The sequence below is a fragment of the Hemitrygon akajei genome, chromosome 15, assembly GCF_048418815.1.
Source record: "Hemitrygon akajei chromosome 15, sHemAka1.3, whole genome shotgun sequence".
NCBI lineage: Eukaryota > Metazoa > Chordata > Chondrichthyes > Myliobatiformes > Dasyatidae > Hemitrygon > Hemitrygon akajei.
In genome coordinates this window covers 39,195,650-39,218,471 of record NC_133138.1, presented here as the reverse complement: position 1 = coordinate 39,218,471, position 22,822 = coordinate 39,195,650, and the positions used below count along the sequence as shown (strand labels likewise).

General features: G+C 42.5%; 1 protein-coding gene across 1 annotated transcript in view; it reads left to right on the top strand.

Moving 5' to 3' along the window:
• LOC140739555 (uncharacterized) overlaps positions 1-21,648 on the top strand; it is a 52,986-nt gene extending 31,338 nt beyond the window's left edge. The window contains exons 4-5 of the mRNA XM_073067950.1: positions 11,407-11,581; positions 18,866-21,648. Of these exons, the coding sequence (XP_072924051.1) occupies positions 11,407-11,581; positions 18,866-21,283 (2,593 nt within the window). The 3' untranslated portion in view covers positions 21,284-21,648. The remainder of the gene's footprint in view (positions 1-11,406; positions 11,582-18,865) is intronic.
• Positions 21,649-22,822: the final 1,174 nt, after the last annotated feature.

Here is a 22,822-nt window from a genome sequence, read left to right as displayed (position 1 = left end):
TATAGGAAAGTATTTTTACCAGATCAGTTTGCATTTTTCTCTAATAGAAAAAAACATTCTCCTTTTCTAACCAAACAGTAAGCAATCCCCTCTCATCAATAAACCAAAACATACAACCACCCCCTAGACATTTTTGAACAAGCAACATTTGAAAATTTATCCCGACTTCCAACAATGAGGTCTGAGCACCAAACCGCCTCAGTTCAGAGGGAATGCCTCTATCTTCACCTTGTGTTAGAGGGCCCTCCACAGTTTGAGTAATCATAGAGAAGTCTCTCCTTTTTATGTCTCGACCATATTGCTATATTCAAGTTGTTCCGTCTAGTTTATTTTCAGTTACCAACTTTCATTTTACCTTCAATTCTCATTTACTCTTTTCAGTCATTTCTCTTAATTAATCTATATTTTCTGTAAGTTCGCGTCGGAATATGTGCAGCTTTTCCTTGTAATTTGAAATCTGGTTCTCGTGTATCGTCCTCCCCGCGCTGGCTGCCATGACTTCTGCCGAATTCGCTCTAGTAACGACTCTGGTTGAGTGATAGTTTTTATAAGTAGACCTCGGCCCGCCATGTCCAACGTTGCCTCTTCTACTGTAGCGTAGGTTTTTAATCCCTTCGTTGTAGAAGACTCTTAACCGAGCTGGGTGCAGGGTCTGGAATCTGATATTGTTTTCCTTCAGGACTCTCCGTGTTTCCGCATATTCCTTCTGTCTGGTGTTACGGATTCAGCAACAATAAATATATAAGTGAGGCAGGGTTTTTTTATAACAAATAGAACATTTATTAAACACTGAAAAAGAAACCCCCAAAAAGTAAACAAACGACTAACGCAACCGGAAATCAGCTGTTGTGCAGCAGCTGAAACAGTTCTGAAAGGAATAAAGCGAAAACAGTTCTTAAAGCGATGTGGCAAAAACAGTTCTTCGAAGTAGAACTGCAAAAGTTCAAAATGCTTACAGTCCATTAAAGGAGAGACTTTTTAGACGATTAAAATTCTCTTTCACGTCGTGTTGTTGCGGTTCTAGTCGAACTATACTTTTCCCGGAGAATTTAAGAAGATGAAAATGAAATGGCTTAAAGGCACTGACCTTTCCGTGACAAAACTGTACCCAACCCTGTCTGCTATTATTTGCAGGGGTTACCACGGACACAGCCAATGAATTCTTTCCGAATGAGGATCAAACAAGGTCGAACCTGTTTCACCGTTGAAATCGACTTTCCTCGATCTTTTAGCTCCCGAACTCCAATCTTCACTCTCCACTGATTTTTAACGGGCAGTATTATAAAGAAACTGCCAGCAATGACCTTTTAAACTTTAGGCATTAAATAAAACTTCATCTTTCAACCAAACTGCGTCATAATATTGGACCACGCAGTGGCATGAAGTCAAAATGGCAAATCCAGACACGGACTGCCCCTCCTCACAGGGAGGGGTCCTCCTTTTGTACCCTGTGTAAAACCTGTCACATGACCTCTACTGGCAGGAAAATGACGTCACTCCACCATCACAAGACCATACCTTAAATCCAGTATAGCTTCAACACCACTGTAACGTGACAAGTACAAGATACCCACGGGTACGTAACACTGGCAAGGATCTCCGGTGCGTAATCGTGGTCTAAACTGATTTTACAGTCGTTCAACATGAAGCCTTTCTTTTGCCATGCACGTTTAAGCACCTCTTCCATCATTCTGTAGCTGAGGAATCTGACTACAATTGATCTAGGATGGGCGCCTGCTGGGGGCAGAGGAGCTAACGCATGGTGAGCCCTTTCTATCTGTAGGTCTTTTGCGTCCGGTATATCAAGATTCTCTCTAAGCAGCTTCTCCATGAAGGGAATCATCAATCCGGGTTTACCTTCAGCTCCTTCGGGAACTCCGTAGATCCTCACATTTTCCCTTCTTGAGCGACTTTCTTGGTCCGTTAGTTTCCACTGGAGCTGCTCTTGGAGCTTTAGCATTATTTCTATCATTTCCTCTGCTTTCTGCAGCCTCTCCTCAGACGCTACGATTCTCGCTTCGATTTTGCCTAACCTCAAATTAGTGTTTGCCATTTCTCCTTTAATATCTTCGAACTGTTTGCTGTTATCTTGTCGGAACTCGCGAATCTCTCTGAGAATCAAAGTCAAATTCACTGATTCTTCCTCATTATCTCCGTCTTGGCTAGTCGTGGGGGAGCCAGGCCCGTCGTCTAGCTGCGTCTCTTTGTTTTTATCAACCTTCTGAGTGAACATTTTACTCTTGTTCTTAGACAACATCCTTGCCCCTTTTATTATATAGTTATTCCATTTTAAATATTTATCTAATTTCGGATTTGGGGCACTTTACCTTCTTTTCTGTCGAGAGATCTCTCCCCACGCCGCCATTCCCTTGATGACCCCGCCTTTAGCTTTTCACTGTTTCCTGTCGCTAGTTTACTACGGGCACACTATTGATACTCTCTGACACCAATACATCTTCATTCTCAGTTTTCATTTGGCATGCATATTGGCTTAAATCAGGAGTTTCTTCGTAATAATTTCAGTTTCATTGATGGTCAGATTCTTTATACAATACGTTTTATGTGGCATTGGTGAAAAATTGTACTCGTGCATTGCGAAATCATTAGTAACTTCATCATTACTCGTCATTCAGTTAATGTCATAAGGCAACAGAGTCATAGAAAAGTACAACACAGAAACAAACCCCTTGGCTCATCTCATCGGTGTCAAACCATAGAGGCTGTCCATTACTATCGACTTGCAGCGGTACTATAGCCCTCTATATTCCTTCCATCCACTTACCTATCCAAACTTTTCTTAAACGTCCAAATATAGCTCGTATGCACCACTTTCGTTGGCAGTTCGTTACACACTCTCATGAGCCTCTAAGTGAAGAAACGTTCCTTTATGTTACCCTTAAACTTTTCACCTTTCACACTTAACCCATAAGCTCTACTTGTAGTCCTACCCAACCTTTGTGGAGAAAGACTGATTGCATTTACCCTTATATACCCTTCACAATTTGTATACCTCTAACAATTCTTCTATCGATCTCCTATGTTCCAAAAAAGAGTTTTCACCTTTCCATCTTTTCCTGGTATCTCAGATACTCCAGTCCCAAGAACAACCTTGTATATTTTCTCTATATTCTTTCAAACTTATTTTTATCTTTCCTTTAGGTAGTTGACAAAACAACACACAATGCTCCAAATTCGGTCTCACGAACTCCTTATACAACTTCGACGTACTGTACCCCAGTACTGAATGTTTTGATTTATAAAGGTCTGCGTGCCAAAAGCTGTCTTTACGACCCTGTCTAACTGTGACGACGCTTACAATGAATTACAGACCTCTATTCCAAGATTCCTTTGTTGAGATCCCTTTGTTATCAAACTTCCTCACTATCTAGGTCATGCTCTATTCTCGCTGCTGCCATCAAGTAGAAAGTACAAGTGCTTCGGGACTCGAATCATCAGGTTCAAGAGCAGTTACTATCCGTCAACCATCAGGCTCTTAAACAAAAGGGATAACTGCACATTCTATGCTCGGTGTTCCCAAAACTGATGGCGTCACTTAAAGGATTCTTTATCCAGTTATTTCATGCTAGATATTTATTATTGCTTATTTGCGCATGCACAGCTTGTTGCCCTTTGATCTTGTTCTATGCATTTGCTAAATATGCCCGCAGGAAAAAGAGAATCTTTGGGTTGTATGTGATGACATATATGCACACCGTTCATAAATTCTACTATCAACTTTGAGCTTTCAACTTTTGTACCGCACTCCTCAGTGCGCTCCCTTTCACTGTGTAAATCCTGCCACGGTTGGTCCTACCGACGTGCAACATCTCACATTTTTTAGCTTTAAATTCTGCCCATTTTCTGCCCATTTAAGCCCATATTAGAGCTGCTCCAGATCCCGCTGCAAGCAATGATAGTCTTCCTCGCTGCATATTACACTCGCAATCTTACTGTAATCCACAAATATGCTGATTAGTTAACGATATTATCATCCAGATCATTGATATTGGTGACAAACAACAACAGACCCACAAGCGATCCCTGTGGCATTGCACTAATCCTTGAGTTACAGGCCTCTAGTCAGAAAGCAATCATCTACTGTCACTCTCCGGCTTCCCCCACAAAGCCAATATCTAATCCAAATTACTACCTCATCTTGCCGAGTGACCGAACCTTCCTGACCAACCTTCCATGAGAAAGCTTGTTAAATGCCTTGCTAAAATCCAAGTAGACGACACCCACTGTCTTGACTTCCTCAGCTTTCTTGTTTAGCTTCTTTGAAAAACACTGTAAGGTTGGTCACACCAATGACATACCAAGCATGAAGACATTCTGACTATCTCTGATCAATCCATGTGCATCCCAATGTTCATTTATCCGGTCCCTTAGAATATTTTCCAATGAGATTAGGAGGACGATGGCGTCTACCGGCGACTACTTCGCTTTCAGCTTCGGAAACAGTATTTCTATCTTTAATTTCTCTATTTTCTCCTTCAGGGTTCTTTTGAAGACTCTCACCTGGAGTTATACGCTGACTTCGGTTCTTTGCGGGAATGAGACCCACTCTCAGGGTCTCACCACTGGCCACAAATCGATATACCAGGGACGCGGCCTAGAAGACTAGCATGCCTTCCGGGTTTCGATATTTCGTGGCTCTGGAGGCGAGCGTACTCGAGGTCATTGCCTCCGCAGGAAATTGGTGTGTCGTGGGAGACGGAAGATCGAAAGCAGCAAGCTCACTGTGTGCACAGAGACCTGAGAGCACAGAGCTCGGAAAAAGCGACGCAACAGACTTTTAACATCGTAAATCAGTGAGCTGTTTTCTATGTCTCTCCTCTCGCTGTGAAACGGGGACACCACGTATTCCCTTATTAGGGAGAGAAGGAGCCTCCGGTATGTCGAATTACCGGGTCTTTGGGTACTGCAAGTCTGTTTCTTTACTGATGCATTACTGCACGCTTGAGTGCTCTGTGTGGGGGTGGGGGGTGGGCAGCGATGCTCTTTTGCTGGCGAAAAAAGGGGGTATCGTTTCTTTACTGCTGCTTATGCGTGAGGGGGGTAGCTGGGGGACTTCGAGAATCTAAAATGTAACTGTCATTTATTATTTGGGGCTTTCCTCTGTTTTCCTGGATGGCTGTGAAGAAAAAGAATTTCAGGATGCATATTGTATACACTTCTCTGATATTAAATGTACCTTTGAAAGCTTTGTGATTCCCACTACTGGGCTGCAAATTCCTGGTTTATTTTAGAATCTTCTTTAAAATGCGGGCCATCATTGGCTGTCTTCCAATCCTGTGGTACCTCACCTGTCGCTAAACACGGTTCAAATATCTTTGCTAGGGTTCCAGCAATTTCTACACTTTCCTCCAAGCGAACGGCTTGTCGGGCCCTGGGAAATTAGCTACCCTAATTATACCTTAAAACAGCAAACACTTCCTTCACCGTAATCTGTATAAGGTCCATGAATTCGATAGTATTTTACCTAACCTCTATTGACTCTGTGTCCGGTTCTTCAGTAAAAGTATTTGGAAACATTTAAAATTTCTTCCATTTTTTGTCCATTACATTCAGTTTTTCTCATAATGTATTTGTAGAATCCCTTTGGGTTCTCCTTCACCTTGTTTTCTGAGCAACCTCATGTCTTTTTTAACTCTTCTGATTTCTTTCTGAAGTGTTCTCTTACATTTCTTATGCACCACAAGCGTCTCATTTGTTCCTACCTGCCTGCCCTGTCTCATTCCCTAATAACAGTTCAAGTACCGCAAACTCTCTTGTTGGGAATTCTACATACTGATTAAACAAACTTTCCTGAATATATCTGAGAAATTCTGTCTTATCTGGCCCCTTTACATTAATAGAGTCCCAGTCAATATGTGGAAACTAAAAATCATCTACTGTAACAACAGTGTCCATGTCTCCCAGATCAAATAGTAGCCATAGTTGCCTTGGCAAAAGTTTCTGGTGTGCTTCAGATGCACCTTGCTTTATGAATGGAGATGCCACTTACGAATTGCCTGGGATTTACCAGCCACCCCCGCCCCAACATGCTTCACTATATACATGCCATAACCTGCAGGGAAAATATCTAATTATATCTCCATTTCACGAATGACAGTAACTGACTGCCTCCTGCCACAAGTATTGTGTATTTGTTGCACCATCGAAATGAGTTGACAAATCCAAGGTGCGTGTAAGATACTGTAAATCTCTGCATTGCATTTTTTGTTTCAAATGAAAAATGTAAACTTCCATGTTAGTCCCTAGCTATTCAACTATTTCTAGATTCCTTGTGGATTCTTTTAATTGTGAAGGGATGCATATGCATATAACAACATAAGTCTTTATTCATGGCATTTGGCCATTGCTGACGTTGCTTTCTTTGCTTTGTCAAGGGATTCGATATATTTTCTGCAATTTGGCTTCAATTCTTAGTATTACATGGTATCATTTTGTACTGTCATTTCATGGTTCATGTCTCTTCTTAATTATTATTCATGCTCTATAGAAGGATCACCACCCGGAAAACTACTTTTTCATCAGTGCTCACTTTGAAACTATCGATATTCCCTTTGAATTAACAATACACTTTCTGTTGAAGTGTCAAGTAGTGATATTCCTGCACTTGGGCTGTGATTTCAGTAAAATTATTATTCAAATTCTTATTCTTTCTGTCTTCTTTCCTTCTTTTTCTTGTTGCTCGCCATTTTAAGCATTGAAAATTTCTCTATTGCCTTTAATTATTTTTAAAATCTAAATTCCGTCTTGATTGGTTGCAGTTTTATTGTAGCAGTACTTTTGCTTGTGCTATCTCTAACCGCTGAAAGGTGCAGACACAATGGAGGCAATTAACAAATTGTCATTGGAATCTTGATCAGTCAGGTAACTGACCGAGATTCCTTTCAATGTCATCAAATATGTGGGCTGGTGCATTTTGGGAAGTCAAACAGGTGGAATACTTAAACAGTGAATGGTGTGACCTTGAGAAATTGTTGAACAGACCGATCTAGAAATGCAAGTATAAAGCCAAGAGGTACTGCGGATAGAATCCTGGTGAAGCATCTCATCACGAAACGTCGACTGTTTATCGCTTTCCATAGATGCTGCCTGAGTTGCACCATCATTTTTCATGTGTTACTCTGGAAATGCAAGTATGGTATTCTGAAAGTGGTGCACAGAATAATAAGGTAAAAAATAAGGCGTTTGACATGCTTGCCTTCATCAGTCAGAGAAATGAATTGGAGCATTCATATATTGCAGGTGTACAAGACGCTGGTGAAGTTAGGTTTGTGTACATTATTGATCACTCTGTTATAGAATGGATGTCGTTTGCTGAACTGGAATCGGGGAGATACGAAAGTTAGCAGTGAATCGGTGGCATAAGTTTCAGAGGGAGGTGGGTACATGGCTTTATACCTTGGAGTGTAGAAGGCTGCGAAGAGGCATTGCAGAGGTATACCAATCATGAGAGACATAGACAACGTGAATGCATGCAGCAACAGCAATTTTCCTCAATGAACACAGCAAATGCTGGAGGACATTGGGTTAAGGTCAGAAGGGAAATAATCAGTAATTTCTTGAATGGCAACATCTTCAGGTAGCGGGTTGTACATAAATGGAATGAGTTGCCAAGAAACTTAGATGAGGTGGGTAAATAACAAATTTTAACATGCATTTTGACAAAAACGTGGGCAAGAATGATTTCGAGGGATATGGGTCAAACGCGGACAACTGGGGCTAGACTGGAATCGGCAAATAGGTCTGACGAGCTTCTTTCTTGTGAAATTTGTCTATCAGAACATTATACTGTATTTCTGAATGTTTCTGCCGTTTCCCTGCAGATGGCCTTCAAAGTATCACGATTTTTTTTTCAAATTTTCAAGTTCTTCGTGTAACACTTTATGGTCTCCATTATTAATTGTGTTTTCCGTTAACTTTCATGGTACTAGGCCAAACTCTGAATCTGCACGGAGATTTCGAAGCAATCCTCACGTGTATATCTTACTTGGTTGAAATTTATTTGGAAAACATCCAAAGTGTGTCCTCGAAGTCATAATTCATAATAACAGCAAGCCATGCCCATAACACTAGATAATGACAACTCCTTCTTCTGTACTTGACACACCAAGATTAATCAAGCCAATCATTGCAGGAATCAATCAAGTAAACTTTTTCCTGAACTCTCTAAATCAGGGCTCGAAAACACCCAAGAAACGGAAGAAGAGTATTATTACTTTTGAATTCAATGAGACAAAAATTAATGGACAAGATTCTGAGAGACGACGTAATCATGAGACCCAGTTCTTTACTTCAGGGCGCCTAGGTACGAATCGAGTAGCAGTAATGGCTACGATTAAATATTCTCGTTTCCGCCGGGTACAGTTAAGAAGCACAACTGTTTCCAAGATCAGTAGAACCAACAAAGATGTTTTAATGCGTTTAAACCAAGTATCGCTGCTAAGAAATGATGGAAACACCACTGACTGGACGGAAGCGCCCACGGAAGAAGCGTGGCTATAGATCGGGGTTACAGGTGCGTTTAAGGAAATGGTGTTTTTAACTCCCAATACCGACAATCTTGCTGGCAAGAGTGCAATCTCTGATCAATAAAATCGATTATCTCAGAGCTAGAGTACTGAATCAGAAGGACATTAGGACAGCGTGTGTCCTTTGTTTCACGGAATCCTGGTTAATCCCTTTCTGTTCCGGATGCAGAGATTCCGATCGACGGGTTTACTATACATCGTCAGGATAGATCTATAGAGTGTTTCAAAATCAGAAGTGCAGGAATATGGTTCGTGATCAACTCCTCCTGGTGCACAAATGTATCAGTGCTGTCCCAATTCTGCACACCAAAACTGAAATATCTGGCAGTTAAGTGCCATCCTTTTTACATACCACGTGAGTGTTCTGGGGTTCTTTTGGTAGCAGTATACTTTTCACCTCAGGCCAATGTCAATCAGGCTCTAGGCAGTCTGAGAAATTCGATCAAAATGCACGAAACAGTGCATCCTAGCACCTTCACAATTGTTTTGGGAGATTTTAACCACGCCAGTCCGAAACAAAATCGCAAAGCAATTGCCATACCAGAGGGAACAACTCACTAGACCTTTGCTACACCACCATCAAAAATGCCTGCCGTGCTATTCCACGCCATCACTTCGGGAAGCCTGATCATCTGGCAGTATTTCTTCTCCCTGAGTATAGGCAGAGATTGAGGACTGCAGTACCAGCAGAGAACACCAGGAGAGTATGGACAAGGGAATCACAGGAGCGCAAACAGGACCGCTTTGAATCGGTGGACTGGACTCTATTCAGGGATTCATTTTCGAACCTGGATGAGTATGCTTCAGTGGTTACAGACTTCAGTAGAACCTTTCTGGATGAGTGTGTGTCTACAAAGGCTTACCAAACCAAAAGTCGTGAATGAACCAAGAGGTAGTTCGTCTGCTGAACGCTTGATCTGTGGCATTCAAGTCTGACGATCCAGGCCTGTACCAGAAAACCAGGTATGACTTGCGAAGGGCTATTTCAAGGGCGAAGAGACAAATTTCGACAGAGGTTGGAGGCGACATCGGAAGCACGACAACTCTGGCAGGGATTGCAAGATATTTCTTCCTGCAAAGCGAAACCCAAAAAGAAAATATAGCAGTGATGCATCACTATCAGATGAAATCAACACTTTTTATGCCCGCTTTGAAAAGAGGAATATAACTACAGCTTTGAAGATCCTTGCTACACCTGATGACCCTCTGATTGCTGTCTCAGAGGCTGCTCTGTGAGAATGCTGTCTTTAAAGAGAGTGAACCCTCGCAAGGCGGAAGTTCCCGATGGAGTACCTGGTAAGGCTCTGTAAACCTGTGTCACCAATTCGCGTGGGTATTCAAGGACATTTTCAAGCTCTCACTGCTGCGGGTGGAATTTCCCACTTGCTTCAAAATGGCATCAATTATATCAGTGCATCAGAAGAATAATTTGAGTTGCCGTAATGACTATCGCCCGGCAACACTCACATCTACAGTGATGAAATGTTTTGAGGGGTTGGTCATGACTAGGCTGAACTGCTGCCTCAGCAAGGACCTGGTCCCATTGCAATTCACCTATCGCCACAATAGGTCAACGGCAGATGCAATCCCAATGGCTCTCCATGCGGCTTCAGACCACCTGAACAACACAAACACCTATGTCAGGATGCTGTTCATCGACTGTAGCTCAGCATTTAATACCATCATTCGCATTACTCTGATTGAGAAGGTCCGGAACCTGGACCTCTGTGCCTTCTTCTGCAATTGGATACTCGACTTCCAAACCGGAAGACCACAATCTGTGCGGATTGGTCATAATATCTCCTCCTCGCTGACGATCAACACTGCTGCACCTCAGGGATGTGTGCTTATCCCACTGCTCTATTATCTCGATACGCATGACTGTGTGGCTTGGCTAACTCAAGTACCATCTATAAATTTGTTGACGATACAACCATTGTTGGTAGTATCTCAGTTGGTGACGAGAGAGCGTACAGGAGTGAGATATGCCATCAAGTGGAGTAGTACCGCAGCAACAGCCTGGCTCTCAATGTCAGTAAGAGGAAAGAGCTGGTTGTGGACTTCGAGAACGGTAAGACAAAGGAACTCAAACCAGTCTTCATAGAGGGCTCAGAAGTGGAGTTAGGTGGCAGTTTCAAGTTCTTGGATATCAAGATGTCTGAGGACCTAACCTGATCCCAACACACTGATGCAGTTATAAAGAAGACAAGACACCGGCAGTACTTCATTAGGAGTTTGAAGATACTTGGTATGTCAACAAATACACTCAAAAGCTTCAATAGGTGTATCGTGAAGAGCATGCTGACAGGTTGTATCACAGTCTGGTATGGGGGCGGGGAGCTACTGCACAGGACCGAAAGAAGCTGCAGAGGTTTGTAAATTTATTCACATCCATGTTGAGTACAAAGCACCTAGAGCATCTTCAAGGAACGCTGTTCCAGGAAGGCAGCGTCCACTATTAAGGACCTCCATCACCCAGAGCATGTCCTTTTCTCACTGTTACCGTCAGGTAGGAGGTGCAGAAGCCTGAAGACACACAATCAGCGACTGAGAAACGGCTTCTTCCCCTCTGCCGTCTGATTGCAAAATGGACATTGAACACTTGGACACTAACTCACTTTTTAAAATACATACTATTACTGTTTTTGCACGATTTGTAATCTATTCAGTAGACGTATACTGCATGAACTACACTTAATAATATTTACTTACTTATTTTTATCATGAATATTATTGTTATTCTATGTTATGTATTACATTGAACTACTGCTTCTAAGTTAACAGATTTTATTTCATATGTCGTTAAAAATAAACCTGATTCTGATTCCCATTCTTTTCTGATATTTTGTTAAACTTGCACTAGAAGCAAGAAGGCTGCCAGTGAACGGCTGGTTTTTCGAAGCGAAGGGAGTGTATTACTACTCGGGGTAAAAGGAGGCGAGACCGCGCAGGCGCGTGACGACAGCCAGTACAGCGTGGAAGGTTTAAAAAGAAGACTGCTGTATACAGAGAGCAGCGGAGTGAGAGGTGGCAGAGCGGTAGGTCTTTGGCTCAACGACCTTAGGCGGTAACGGGACGAGTCGAGGTAGATTTAACTGTGTTGTTGCGGGAAGGAGGTAACGTGTGTGAGGCGAGTTTTCTGTGTTCGATGTCAGATGTGGTGGGGAGGGTGGAGGGGTTGTCCTGGAGTATCCCAGCCTCCTGGACGGACATATCTGTAACAGGCGTGTCGAGTTGCAGCTCCTAAGGGACCGAGTTAGGGAACGGTAGATGCAGCTCGATGACCTGCGCCTGGTCAGGGAGAGCGAGGAGGTGATAGAAAGGCGTCACAGGCAAATGGTCACACCAGGGCCACGGGACAAAGCCAGGTGGGTCACAGTCAGGACGGGGAAGGGGAAGAGTCAGGTACTAGAGAGTACCCCTGTGGCCCCTTGACAGTAAGTACTCCTGTTTGTGTACACTGGGCGGAACAGCCTACCAGGGGAAGCGGCAGTGGCCATGCCTCTGTGGCTCAGAACGGTAGGGAATGGAAAACTAATGCAGTAGTGATAGGGGACTCTATAGTTAGGGGGTCGGACGGGCGGTTATCTGGACACAGGAAAGAATCTCAGATGGTAGTTTGCCTCCCAGGTGCCAGGGTCCGGGAAGTTTCGGATCAAGTAAAGATATCCTGCGGTCAGAGAGAGAACAGCGAGAGGTCGTGGTACATATTCATACCAATGACTTAGGTTGGAAAAGGGAAGAGGTCCTGAAAAAAGACTACAGGGAGATAGGAAGGAAGTTAAGAAGCAGGACCGCAAAGGTAGTAATTTCGGGATTGCTGCCTGTGCCACGCGCCAGTGAGAATAGGAATAGGATGAGGTGGAGAATAAACGCATGGCTGAGGGATTGGAGCAGGAGGCAGGGATTCTCATTTCTACATCACTGGGATCGCTTTTGTGGCAGGTGTAACCTGTACAAAAAGGACGGGTTGCACTTGAATCCCAGGGGGACTAATATCCTGGCGGGACGGTTTGCTAAGGCTACTGGGGAGAACTTAAACTAGAATTGTTGAAGGGTAAGAACCGAACTGAAGACAATGGTAAAGAAGTGATTGACTCACAAATACCGAAAGCTTGCAGACAGTGCAAGAGAGGGATCACGCAGGTGATAGAGAAGGTACGAGTTCAGGCAGGATGTTTCAGATGTGTCTATCTTAACGCACGGAGCTTTGTGAACAAAGCGGTTGAGATTAAAGTGTAGATGAGTACTTGGTGATATGATGTGGGGGCCATTACAGAGACTTGGATGACTCAGGGACAGGATGGTTACCTCAAGTGCCGGGGTTTAGATGTTTCAGAAAGGACAGGGAAGTAGGCAAAAGAGGTGGGGCGCGGCACTGTTGATCAGAGATAGTGTCACGGCGGCAGAAAAGGTGGACGCCATAGAGGGATTCTGTACGGAGTCGCGGTGGGCGGAGGTTAGGAATGCGAAGAGGTCAATCACTTTACTGGGTGTTTTTTATAGGCCGCCCAATAGTTTTAGCGATATCGAGGAGCAGATACGGAAACATATCATGGAGAGGTGTAAAAATAACAGAGTTGTCGTGATAGGAGATTTTAATTTCCCAAACATCGATTGGCATCTCCCTAGAGCAAGGGCTTTAGATGGGGTGGAGTTTGTTAGGTCTGTTCAGGAAGGTTTACTTGACACAATATGTAGATAAGACTAAAAGAGGAGAAGCTGTACTTGATTTGGTACTGGGAAATGATCCTGGTCAGGTGTCAGATCTCTCAGTGGGAGAGCATTTTGGAGATAGTGATCATAATTCTGTCTCCTTTACAATAGCATTAGAGAGAGATGCGAACAGACAAGTTACAAAAGCGTTTACTTGGAGTAAGGGGAATTATGAGGCTATCAGGCAGGCAATTGAAGGTTTAAATTGGAAACAGATGTTCTCAGGAAAATGTACGGAAAAAATGTGGCTGATGTTCAGGGAATATTTGTGTGGAGTTCTGTATGGGTACGTTCCAATGAGAGAGTGAAGTTATGGTAGGGTACAGGAACCGTGGTGCGCAAAGGATGTGATAAATTTAGTCAAGAAGAAAAGTAAAGCTTACAAAAGGTTCAGAGAGCGAGGTTATGTTAGAGATCTAGAAGATTAAAAGGCTAATAGGAAAGAGCTTAAGAAGGAATTCAGGAGGGCCAGAAGGGGCCATGTGATTGGCTTGTCGGGCAGGATTAAGGAAAACTCCCAAGGCATTCTACAAGTAACAGTTTCTTACCCCACAATATCAGACTCCTCAATACCCAGAGCCTGGACTGACACCAACTTACCACCCTATTGTCTTGTTTATTATTTATTGCAATGACTGCACTGTTTTGTGCACTTTATGCTGTCCTGGGTAGGTCTGTAGTCTAGTGTAGTTTTTTTCTGTGTTGTTTTTTTACATAGTTCAGTCTAGGTTAGTACTGTTTCATGTAACACCATTGTCCTGAAAAACGTTGTCTAGTTTTTACTGTGTACTGTACCAGCAGTTATGTTCGAAATGACAATAAAATGTGACTTGACTTGTCTTGAAATGTGTGAAGAGCAAGAGGAGAGAACGTGAAAGAATAGGACAAGGATATTCCAGAAAGGCAACTGCTGATTAAGAGTGGGTGGGGGAGGGTGGTGGTGTGTGGTGGGGGGGGGGGTAGTGGTGTGCGGTGGGGATATAAACACCATAGGACACAAAAAGTACTGTGGGAGCCCCTAATTCTGTGAATATCTACGTGTGACCACTAAGAATATATCGGAAATTAACGAGTATCTTGTCAACATATTTCCTTAGGAGGGTAATTTAATCCTAAACAAATAAAGAACACTAAACTAATAAAACAAGCAAAGTACCTTCTGAACGTATGGAATACAAATACCAGAAAATAAACCCTTTCTATGCATAGACAGTATAGTAAATTCTTGAAAAGTAATTAGAAATCGAAGAGGAAGGCAGAACATGGCATTGATTAAAGAAAAAGTAAGGACAACCCCAAATAACTTATACATATGTTGTATATCTAGTCATATCCAGCGGGCAGCGTTCGGAGCGAGCAGCGGAGTGAGAGGTAGCCGAGTGATATGGCTCAACGGGCTTAAGCGGTAACAGGACGAGGTAGGTTTGCCTATGTCAATTTCGAAAAGGAAGCAATGTGTAAGGCCGGTTTTCTGTGCTCGATGTCAGATGTGGGAGGTCCCGGAGTTTCCCAGCCTCCCAGACGGCCATATCTGCACCTGGCGTGTCAAAAGGCAGCTCCTTAGAGACCGCCTTATGGAACTGGAGATGCAGCTCGATGGCCTTCGTCTGGTAAGGGAGAGTGAGGAGGTGTTAGAAAGGAGTTATAGGCAGGTGGTCACACCGGGGCCACGGGACACAGACGAGTCAGGAGAGATAAGGGGAAGAGTCAGGTACTAGAGAGTACCCCTGTGGCTATACCACTTGACAATAAGTACTCCTGTTTGAGTACTGTTGGGGGGGGACCACCTGGGGAAGCAACAGTGGCGGTGCCTCTGGCACAGAGTCCGGTCCTGTGGCTCAGAAGGATAGGGAAAGAAAGAGAAAGGCAGTAGTGATATGGGATCTATAGTGAGGGGGTCAAACAGGACGTAGGAAAGAAACTCGAATGGTAGTTTGCTTCCCAGGTGCCGAAGCCCGGGATGTTTCAGATCGCGTCCAAGATATCCTGCAGTGGGAGGGAGAACAGCCAGAGGTCGTGGTACATGTTGGTACCAGTGACATAGGTGGGAAAAAGGAAGAGGTCCTTGAAAAAGACTACAGGGAATTGGGAAGGAAGTTGAGAAGCAAGACCGCAAAGGTAGTAATCTCGGGATTACTGTCTGTGGCACGCGACAGTGATTATAGGAATAGAATGAGGTGGAGAATAAATGCGTGGCTGAGGGATTGGAGCAGGGGGCAGGGATTCAGATTTCTGGATCATTGGGACCTCTTTTGGGGCAGGTGTGACCTGAGCAAAAAGGACGGGTGGCACTTGAATCCCAGGGGAGAAATATCCTGGTGGGAAGGTTTGCTAAGGTTACTGGAGAGAGCTTAAACTGGGGAAGAGGCGTTTCGCTCACAAATAGAGAAAGCTTGACGACAGTGTGAGAGAGAGGATAGGTAGGTGATAGCGTAAGGACGCGCTCAGCTGGACAGTTTGAGATGTCTCTATTTTAATGCAAGGAGTATTGCGAACAAAGCGGATGAGCTTAGAGCGTGGATCAGTACTTGGAGCTATGATGTGGCGGCCATTACAGAGACTTGTATGGCTCAGGAACAGGAATGGTTAATTCAAATGCCGGGTTTTCGATGTTTCAGAAAGGACAGGGAGGGAGGCAAAAGAGGTGGGGGCGTGGCACTATTGATCAGAGATAGCGTCACGGCTACAGAAAAGGTGGACGTCATGGAGGGATTGTCTACGGAGTCTCTGTGGGTGGGGGTTAGGAACAGAAAGGGGTCAATATCTTTGGAGAGTCAGAAGGGGTCATGAGAAGACCTTGGCAGGCAAGATTAAGGAAAACCCCAAGGCATTCTACAAGTATGTGAAGAGCAAGAGGATAAGACGTGAAAGAATAGGACCTATCAAGTGTGCAAATGAGAAAGTGTGTATGGAACCAGAGGAAATAGCAGAGGTACTTAAAGAATACTTTACTTCAGTATTCACTATGTAAAAGGATCTTAGTGATTGTAGTGATGACTTGCAGCAGGCTTAAAAGCTTGAGAGTGTAGATTTGCTAAGAAAGAGGATGTGATGGAGCATTTAGAAAGCCTCACATTGGATAAGTCGCCGGGTCCGAATGCGATGTACCCCAGGCTATTGTGGGAGGCGAGGGAGGGGTCTGCTGAGCCTCTGGCGATGATCTTTGCGTCATCAATGGGGACGGAAGAAGTTCCGGAGGATTGGAGGGCTGCAAATGCGGTTCCTTTATTCAAGAAAGAGAGCAGAGATGGACTGGGAAATTATAGATCAGTGAGTCTTACCTCAGTGGTTGGTAAATTGATGGAGCAGATCCGGAGAGGCAGGATTTATGGACATTTGGAGAGGTATGAGTAGGAGTAGTAAGCATGGTTTGGTCAAGGACAGGACGTGCTTTACAAGCCTGATATTTTTTTTTTGAGGATGTAACTGAACACATTGATGAAGGAACGGCAGTAGATGTAGAGTATATAGACTTTAGCAAGGCATTTGATAAAGGTATCCCAATGCAAAATTTATTGAGAAAGTAACACGTACAAACAAACCAGTACGGTGCCTCAACCACCTGTTCTGGACCCTTCGTCTTCATAATTTTTATAAATGACCTGGATTAGGATGTAGAGGGATGAGTTAGTACGTTTGCTGATGACATAAATGCGGAGGTGTTGTGGATAATGTGGAGGGCTGTCAAAGGTTACAGCGGGATATTGATAAGAAGATAAACTGGGCTGAGAGGTGGCAAATGGAGTTCAACCCACATATGTGTGAAGTGGTTAATTTTGGTAGGTCAAATATGATGGCAGACCATAGTATTATTGGTATGACTCTTGGCAGTGTGGATAATCAGAGGGATCTTGCGGTCCGAGTCCATTGGATGCTCAAAGCAGCTGCGCTGGTTTACTCTGTAGTTAAGAAGGCTTACGGTGTATTTACCTTCATCAATTGTGAAATTGAATTTAGGAGCTGAAAGGTAATGTTGCAGCTATATAGGAGCCTGTTCAGACCCCACTTGGAGTGCTGTGCTCAGTTCTGGTCGCTTGACTGCAGGAAGGATGTGGAAGCCATAGAAAGGGTGCAGATGAGATTTTCAAGGATGTTGCCTGGATTGGGGAGCATGCCTTAATGAGAATAGGTTGAGTGAACTCGGCCTTTTCTGCTTGGAGTGACGGAGAATAAGAGGTGACCTAATAGAGGTGTATTAGACGATGAGAGGCATTGATCGATCTTGCGGATATTCAGAGGCTTTTTCTCAGGGCTGAAATGGTTGCCACAAGAGGACACAGGCTTAAGATGCTGGAGAGTCGTTACAGAGGAATTATCAAGGGTCACCTTTTTACTAAGAAAGTTGTGAGTGCGTGGAATAGGCTGCCGGCAAGGGTAGTGGCGGATATCATAGAGGTTTTTTTTAGTAACTTTTAGATAGGTACATGGAGCTTAGTAAAATAGAGGGCTATAGGTAAGCCTAGTAATTTCTAAGGTAGGGACATGTTCGGCTCAACTTTGTTGGTGAACCGCTTCTGTTGTGCTGTAGGTTTTCTAACACTTCATAACATTTCGATTTGTAGAATGCATATAACACTTCAGTTCAAGTGAGACATATGTTATTTGTTATTTTGTGCCAAAGTGGAGAAAATGTCATTACTCGTCTTTTTTTTGGGGGGGTGACCGTCTTTACCTGGTTACATTGCTTTGCAGTTTGCTTGTGTAACATCGCTTGTAGCTTCCTCCGTCACAAGATCAACAGCTATACCTTTGGCGGCTTCATCCCAAACATTTACATAAATTATGAAAAGACGGTGCCACAGCATCATTAGAAGTAGGCCAACTCTTCTTGCATCATGAGTATCAGAGAAATAGCATATACCCATCAATAAGGATTACCAATTAGATTCGTGATCCATTCATCAACAGAAAATTTGCATTGTCTTTCTTTTCACAATGTGGACCTTTCAGCAATGGTTCGGGAAAGAAATGGCACAAATTACAATTTTCAATTGAGTTCCAATGTAATTGTAAGGTGTTCAATGTATTATTACAAAATAAATGAAATATCGAGCATAAAGTCATATTACAACTCAATTACAACATTTTGTTCAGTAATCATTCGCCATTCGATTGTAAGTTCAGACAATTTTTTCTGGAAGGTATTCATATTTCAATAGGGCAGAAATGCATACGAACACCTTTCTGAAGAAGAATGAAAAAAAGCTCAATAAAATTGTACCGTGGATGCAGCTAAGTATAACTAATGTATCCTCATCAACCGCATTCATTAACAAACATAACCAATGAGTTTGCTTCCATTATGTGCGTTTCTGTAATTTTTACTGTACAATCATAAATACAAAGTTCTCAACATTGCAGATAATTTGGTAACAGACTCGCTTTAAGGAAACGTGCTGCAGTTATTGGTTGAAACTCTTCGTGTCGCTGTCTACCAATTAGATGTGGAGAGTCTGCAAGCGATCGACCCTGCTTTGCGTCAGGGAAACGCAGAAATAATTGAAGAAACATACCCAACCTGTGTTTGCACTTCACGGACTGGTTTAGCAAATCTTTAAAAATATTTTGTTTTCCACGTTTCAAGAAGTAAGTCAAATTTTGGATAGCGAAATATATTATTGCCAGAAAAAATGGCGGATGCATTAACGAGCGGTGCATCTTTTGTTGTTCTTTTTTGCGCGTCAGCCATAGTTTCTGGACAGCTTCGGTATTCCATACCCGAGGAAATGGAGCTCGGGGGCTTTGTGGGGAATGTCGCTGAAGATGTAAGTCTAAGCGTTTGGGAGCTATCGGCTCGCAATTTCAGACTGATTTCCGATGAAGTGGAACAGTATCTGCAGGTAAATGTGGACAATGGCATTTTGTTTGTTCGGAAAAGAATTGACAGAGAACAGCTATGCAGACAAAGCCTTAGCTGCTCACTTTCGTTTCAAATTGTGCTCTATGATCCTGAAGAGATGCACAGTTTCACGGTTGAAATCCTAGATATAAACGATAATTCTCCTACCTTTCAAAATAATGAATTCGCATTGCAAATTAATGAGTTAATTGCACCGGGAACGGGCTTCCCTTTCGAGAGCGCAAGTGATCCTGACGTAGGTACGAATGCAATCAATACTTACCAGATCAGTCCGAACGAGCACTTCAGTATTATAGTGCAGACAAGACGGGGAGGAAGCAAGACTGCTGAGTTGTTATTACAAAAACCGTTGGACCGCGAGCAGCAGGCAACCTTTCAGCTCATACTGACTGCCATTGATGGTGGGAACCCCAGCCGTTCTGGAACGGCTCGTATCATCATTACTGTGGAGGATGGGAATGATAACACTCCCGTATTCGATCATGAAAACTACAGCGCAACCTTAGCAGAAAACGTTCCCAAAGGAACGGTGGTGACAAAAATCAACGCTGTCGATGTGGATGAAGGTCGCAACGCTGAAATCACTTACAGCTTCACAAATCATGTTACTCAAATGATTCGCCAGTTGTTCAAACTTGATCCACGTACAGGATATGTTAGAGTTGAAGGGACATTAAATTTCGAGAAATTCCATTTTTACGAACTTGATGTACAAGCTACGGATAAGGGCTTTCCTGCTTTGACAGGACACGCAAAGGTTATCGTAACTTTATTAGACATCAACGACAATGCTCCCGCAATACATGTGATCTCATCTTCAAGAACAGTTCCAGAAAATACTCTGCCTGGTACGGTGGTTGCGAGATTCAGTGTGACCGATTTAGATACTGGGGTAAATGGCCAAGTTCATTGCCAAGTTTCTAAAGAGATTCCTTTCGCTCTTCAAAGATCTTCGAGCAATGATTATAACTTAGTTACAAATGACGTTTTGAATCGAGAAGCAACTACAATATATAACATCTCGATATTGGCCCAGGATGGTGGTTCGCCTCCACTCTCAACGCAAAAATCCGTCTTTATTTCAGTTTCTGATATAAATGACAACAAACCTCAATTCACACAGTCCACATATAACGTGTTTGTGACAGAAAATAACACACCCGGATCTTCGATATTTTCTGTTTCCGCATTAGATTCTGATATTGACGAAAATGGTGACGTGACGTATGCTGTTTTGAACAGTATAATCGATCAGAATTCTCATTCCAGGCGTGTTATGATTCACTCCAAAAGTGGCAATATATATGCACTGATTTCCTTTGATTATGAGGAACTGAAGCATTTCCAATTCCAAGTTCAAGCTCAGGATTCTGGAAGTCCACCAATGAGCAGCACTGCCACCGTAAATGTTATTATTCTGGACCAAAATGACAATGCTCCAACCATTGTTTCTCCTTCGATATTGAACGGTTCAATATCAGTGGATATTGCGCCTCAGTCAGTATATCCGGGCTACTTGATCACCAAGGTAATCGCGACTGATGCAGATACTGGTCAAAACGCAAGACTTTCATTCCAGTTATTGGAAGGTACTGATCCCGGTCTGCTCACTGTGGATGTCATCTCTGGGGAAATCAGAGCTACTCGAAGTTTCAGGGACCAAGAACTGATGACAAGCAGACTTGTCCTCCTTGTGAAGGACAGTGGACAACCCAGCCTCTCCAGTACAGCCACAATAATCTTCTCTATCCTGCCTAACAGTACGGTACCATCTTCCGAAAGTTCAGTTGAGCTTCGAGAAACGAAGAATATTTTCAATCTCAATTTATACTTGATAATAATTTTTGGATCAACTACCTTCCTATTTCTGGGAATTATAATTTTGCTGGTGATGTTGAAACTTAAACAAGACGGAAATATTAATAAAGGGTGCAGTTCTGGGTTTTGCTGTTATAATCCTCGAAGTTCTGATAGCACAATTGATCCACGTACTAGTGCAAATGAAGGTTCAAGTTATGTCAGATCTGGTCAGACCGAAGGTTATCGTTATACCGTGTGCTTATCACCAGAATCTTCTAAAACTGATTTCTTATTTCTAAAACCCTATAATTCTACTTTACCCTTTAACGAACTGGGTGTCTTAGAGAACAGCACACGAAAATAATTTAGATTTGCTTTTTAAACTGAAATGGCAGATGATTCACTGTGTTGCTAAAACGACCATCCAGCGAGAGGCTGATCTAATCGGTGAGTGCAATGTGTGCGACTATGTGTCAGGAATTTGATTGTTGATTTTTGGTTACTGCGACCAGCAGAGTCAACGGCAATTGTTTGTCTTTTCTCTGCCAATCTTTGGTATTATATCTGATGTAATACTGTTATTTTGTTTTTGCTTTGGCTATGTAGAGTATAACAACGTATTAGTTTGTAATCCATATCTCCTCGGTGATGGCTTTAATCCCATATGAACATTTAAGTATTGATGTTTGTAAGACTCAGTTTCATGCCCTGAACAAATCTAATGCGAAATAAAATTTAGCCTGTTGATGGAAATAAAGCCTAGCTTTGTATATAATTCGAGAAGGAGTATTTTACGTGCCCCTTGTTTATGAGATAAACAAATAAGCAACGATAAAGATTTTGAATGATTATGTACACGAGAAGTTGTTATACACTTCGCAAACATGCAGGTTAAAATTATTTCCAAAATTTGTCTTATTTTGATATGATATACTAATTCCACTACTAACTGCATTTCTCTCTACATTATTTCCACAATCTATCCACACTTCTCATTCATATATTCAGTGACTAGGTCTTCAGAATCCGCTTGTTTAGCAAATTCTAAATGTTCTCTCCTGTCAAATGAAAAATACCTTCACAAACCATAAAAAAGAAATTACATTTTATTTTTATTAGTGGATGACCATTGATTTCAAGTCTGTGATCCCAGGAACTGGGTAACCAAAATAGGGGAAACATAATTCTTATTCGCTAACTGCTTCTTCAGTTAAAGGGGCTTTGCGGAGCATTATAAAGTAGAAAAAGGAGGAGGCGACTAAGAGATAAGGAAAACTAGGTCTCTGACCGTTGACTGCTGAATTAATGAATATCATCCAGAAATTGTTTATTTTCTTATCTTCATAGAAGCATAGTCAGAGAAGTAGGAAAATCGGTGTGCCAGTAGGTCATTTGAAGAACTGGAAAGGAAAAGCAGAGACTATTCATCTAAAGCAACTTTTTATTTAATGAACATTTTAAACTAGATGGTAACTTGACCATTTACGAATCAAGGTCAGCAAAAGCAAAATTGCAGAATAAACTTCATTAATGAAAGTTGTTCTTAAGTTTTCTAGGAAAAGAAATAAAATAATACTTTTTGAAACTGCATTTTATATATACTTCTTTATTTACATCTCCATATTTTAAAATAACTTTGTATATTCTACCTTATTTCAGAATCAGTGGCCTTGTTAAGTTCAGCGGTTATTGCTTACACCCATTTACCTGAGAAGCTAGTGTCAAGCTAAATTATTTCCCTCTTCTTTCCCTATTCCTCCCTAGTGTCCCTCACGTAGTGTTTTAGTATACAGGATGTTTCCATTTTCAGACGGCGAAGATGCAAGAGCAGTGAAGAAACTTGAATGAGCTCATGAAGGAATCACAGAATGATGCAGTTCAGTAGGGGCAATACAACCAGATA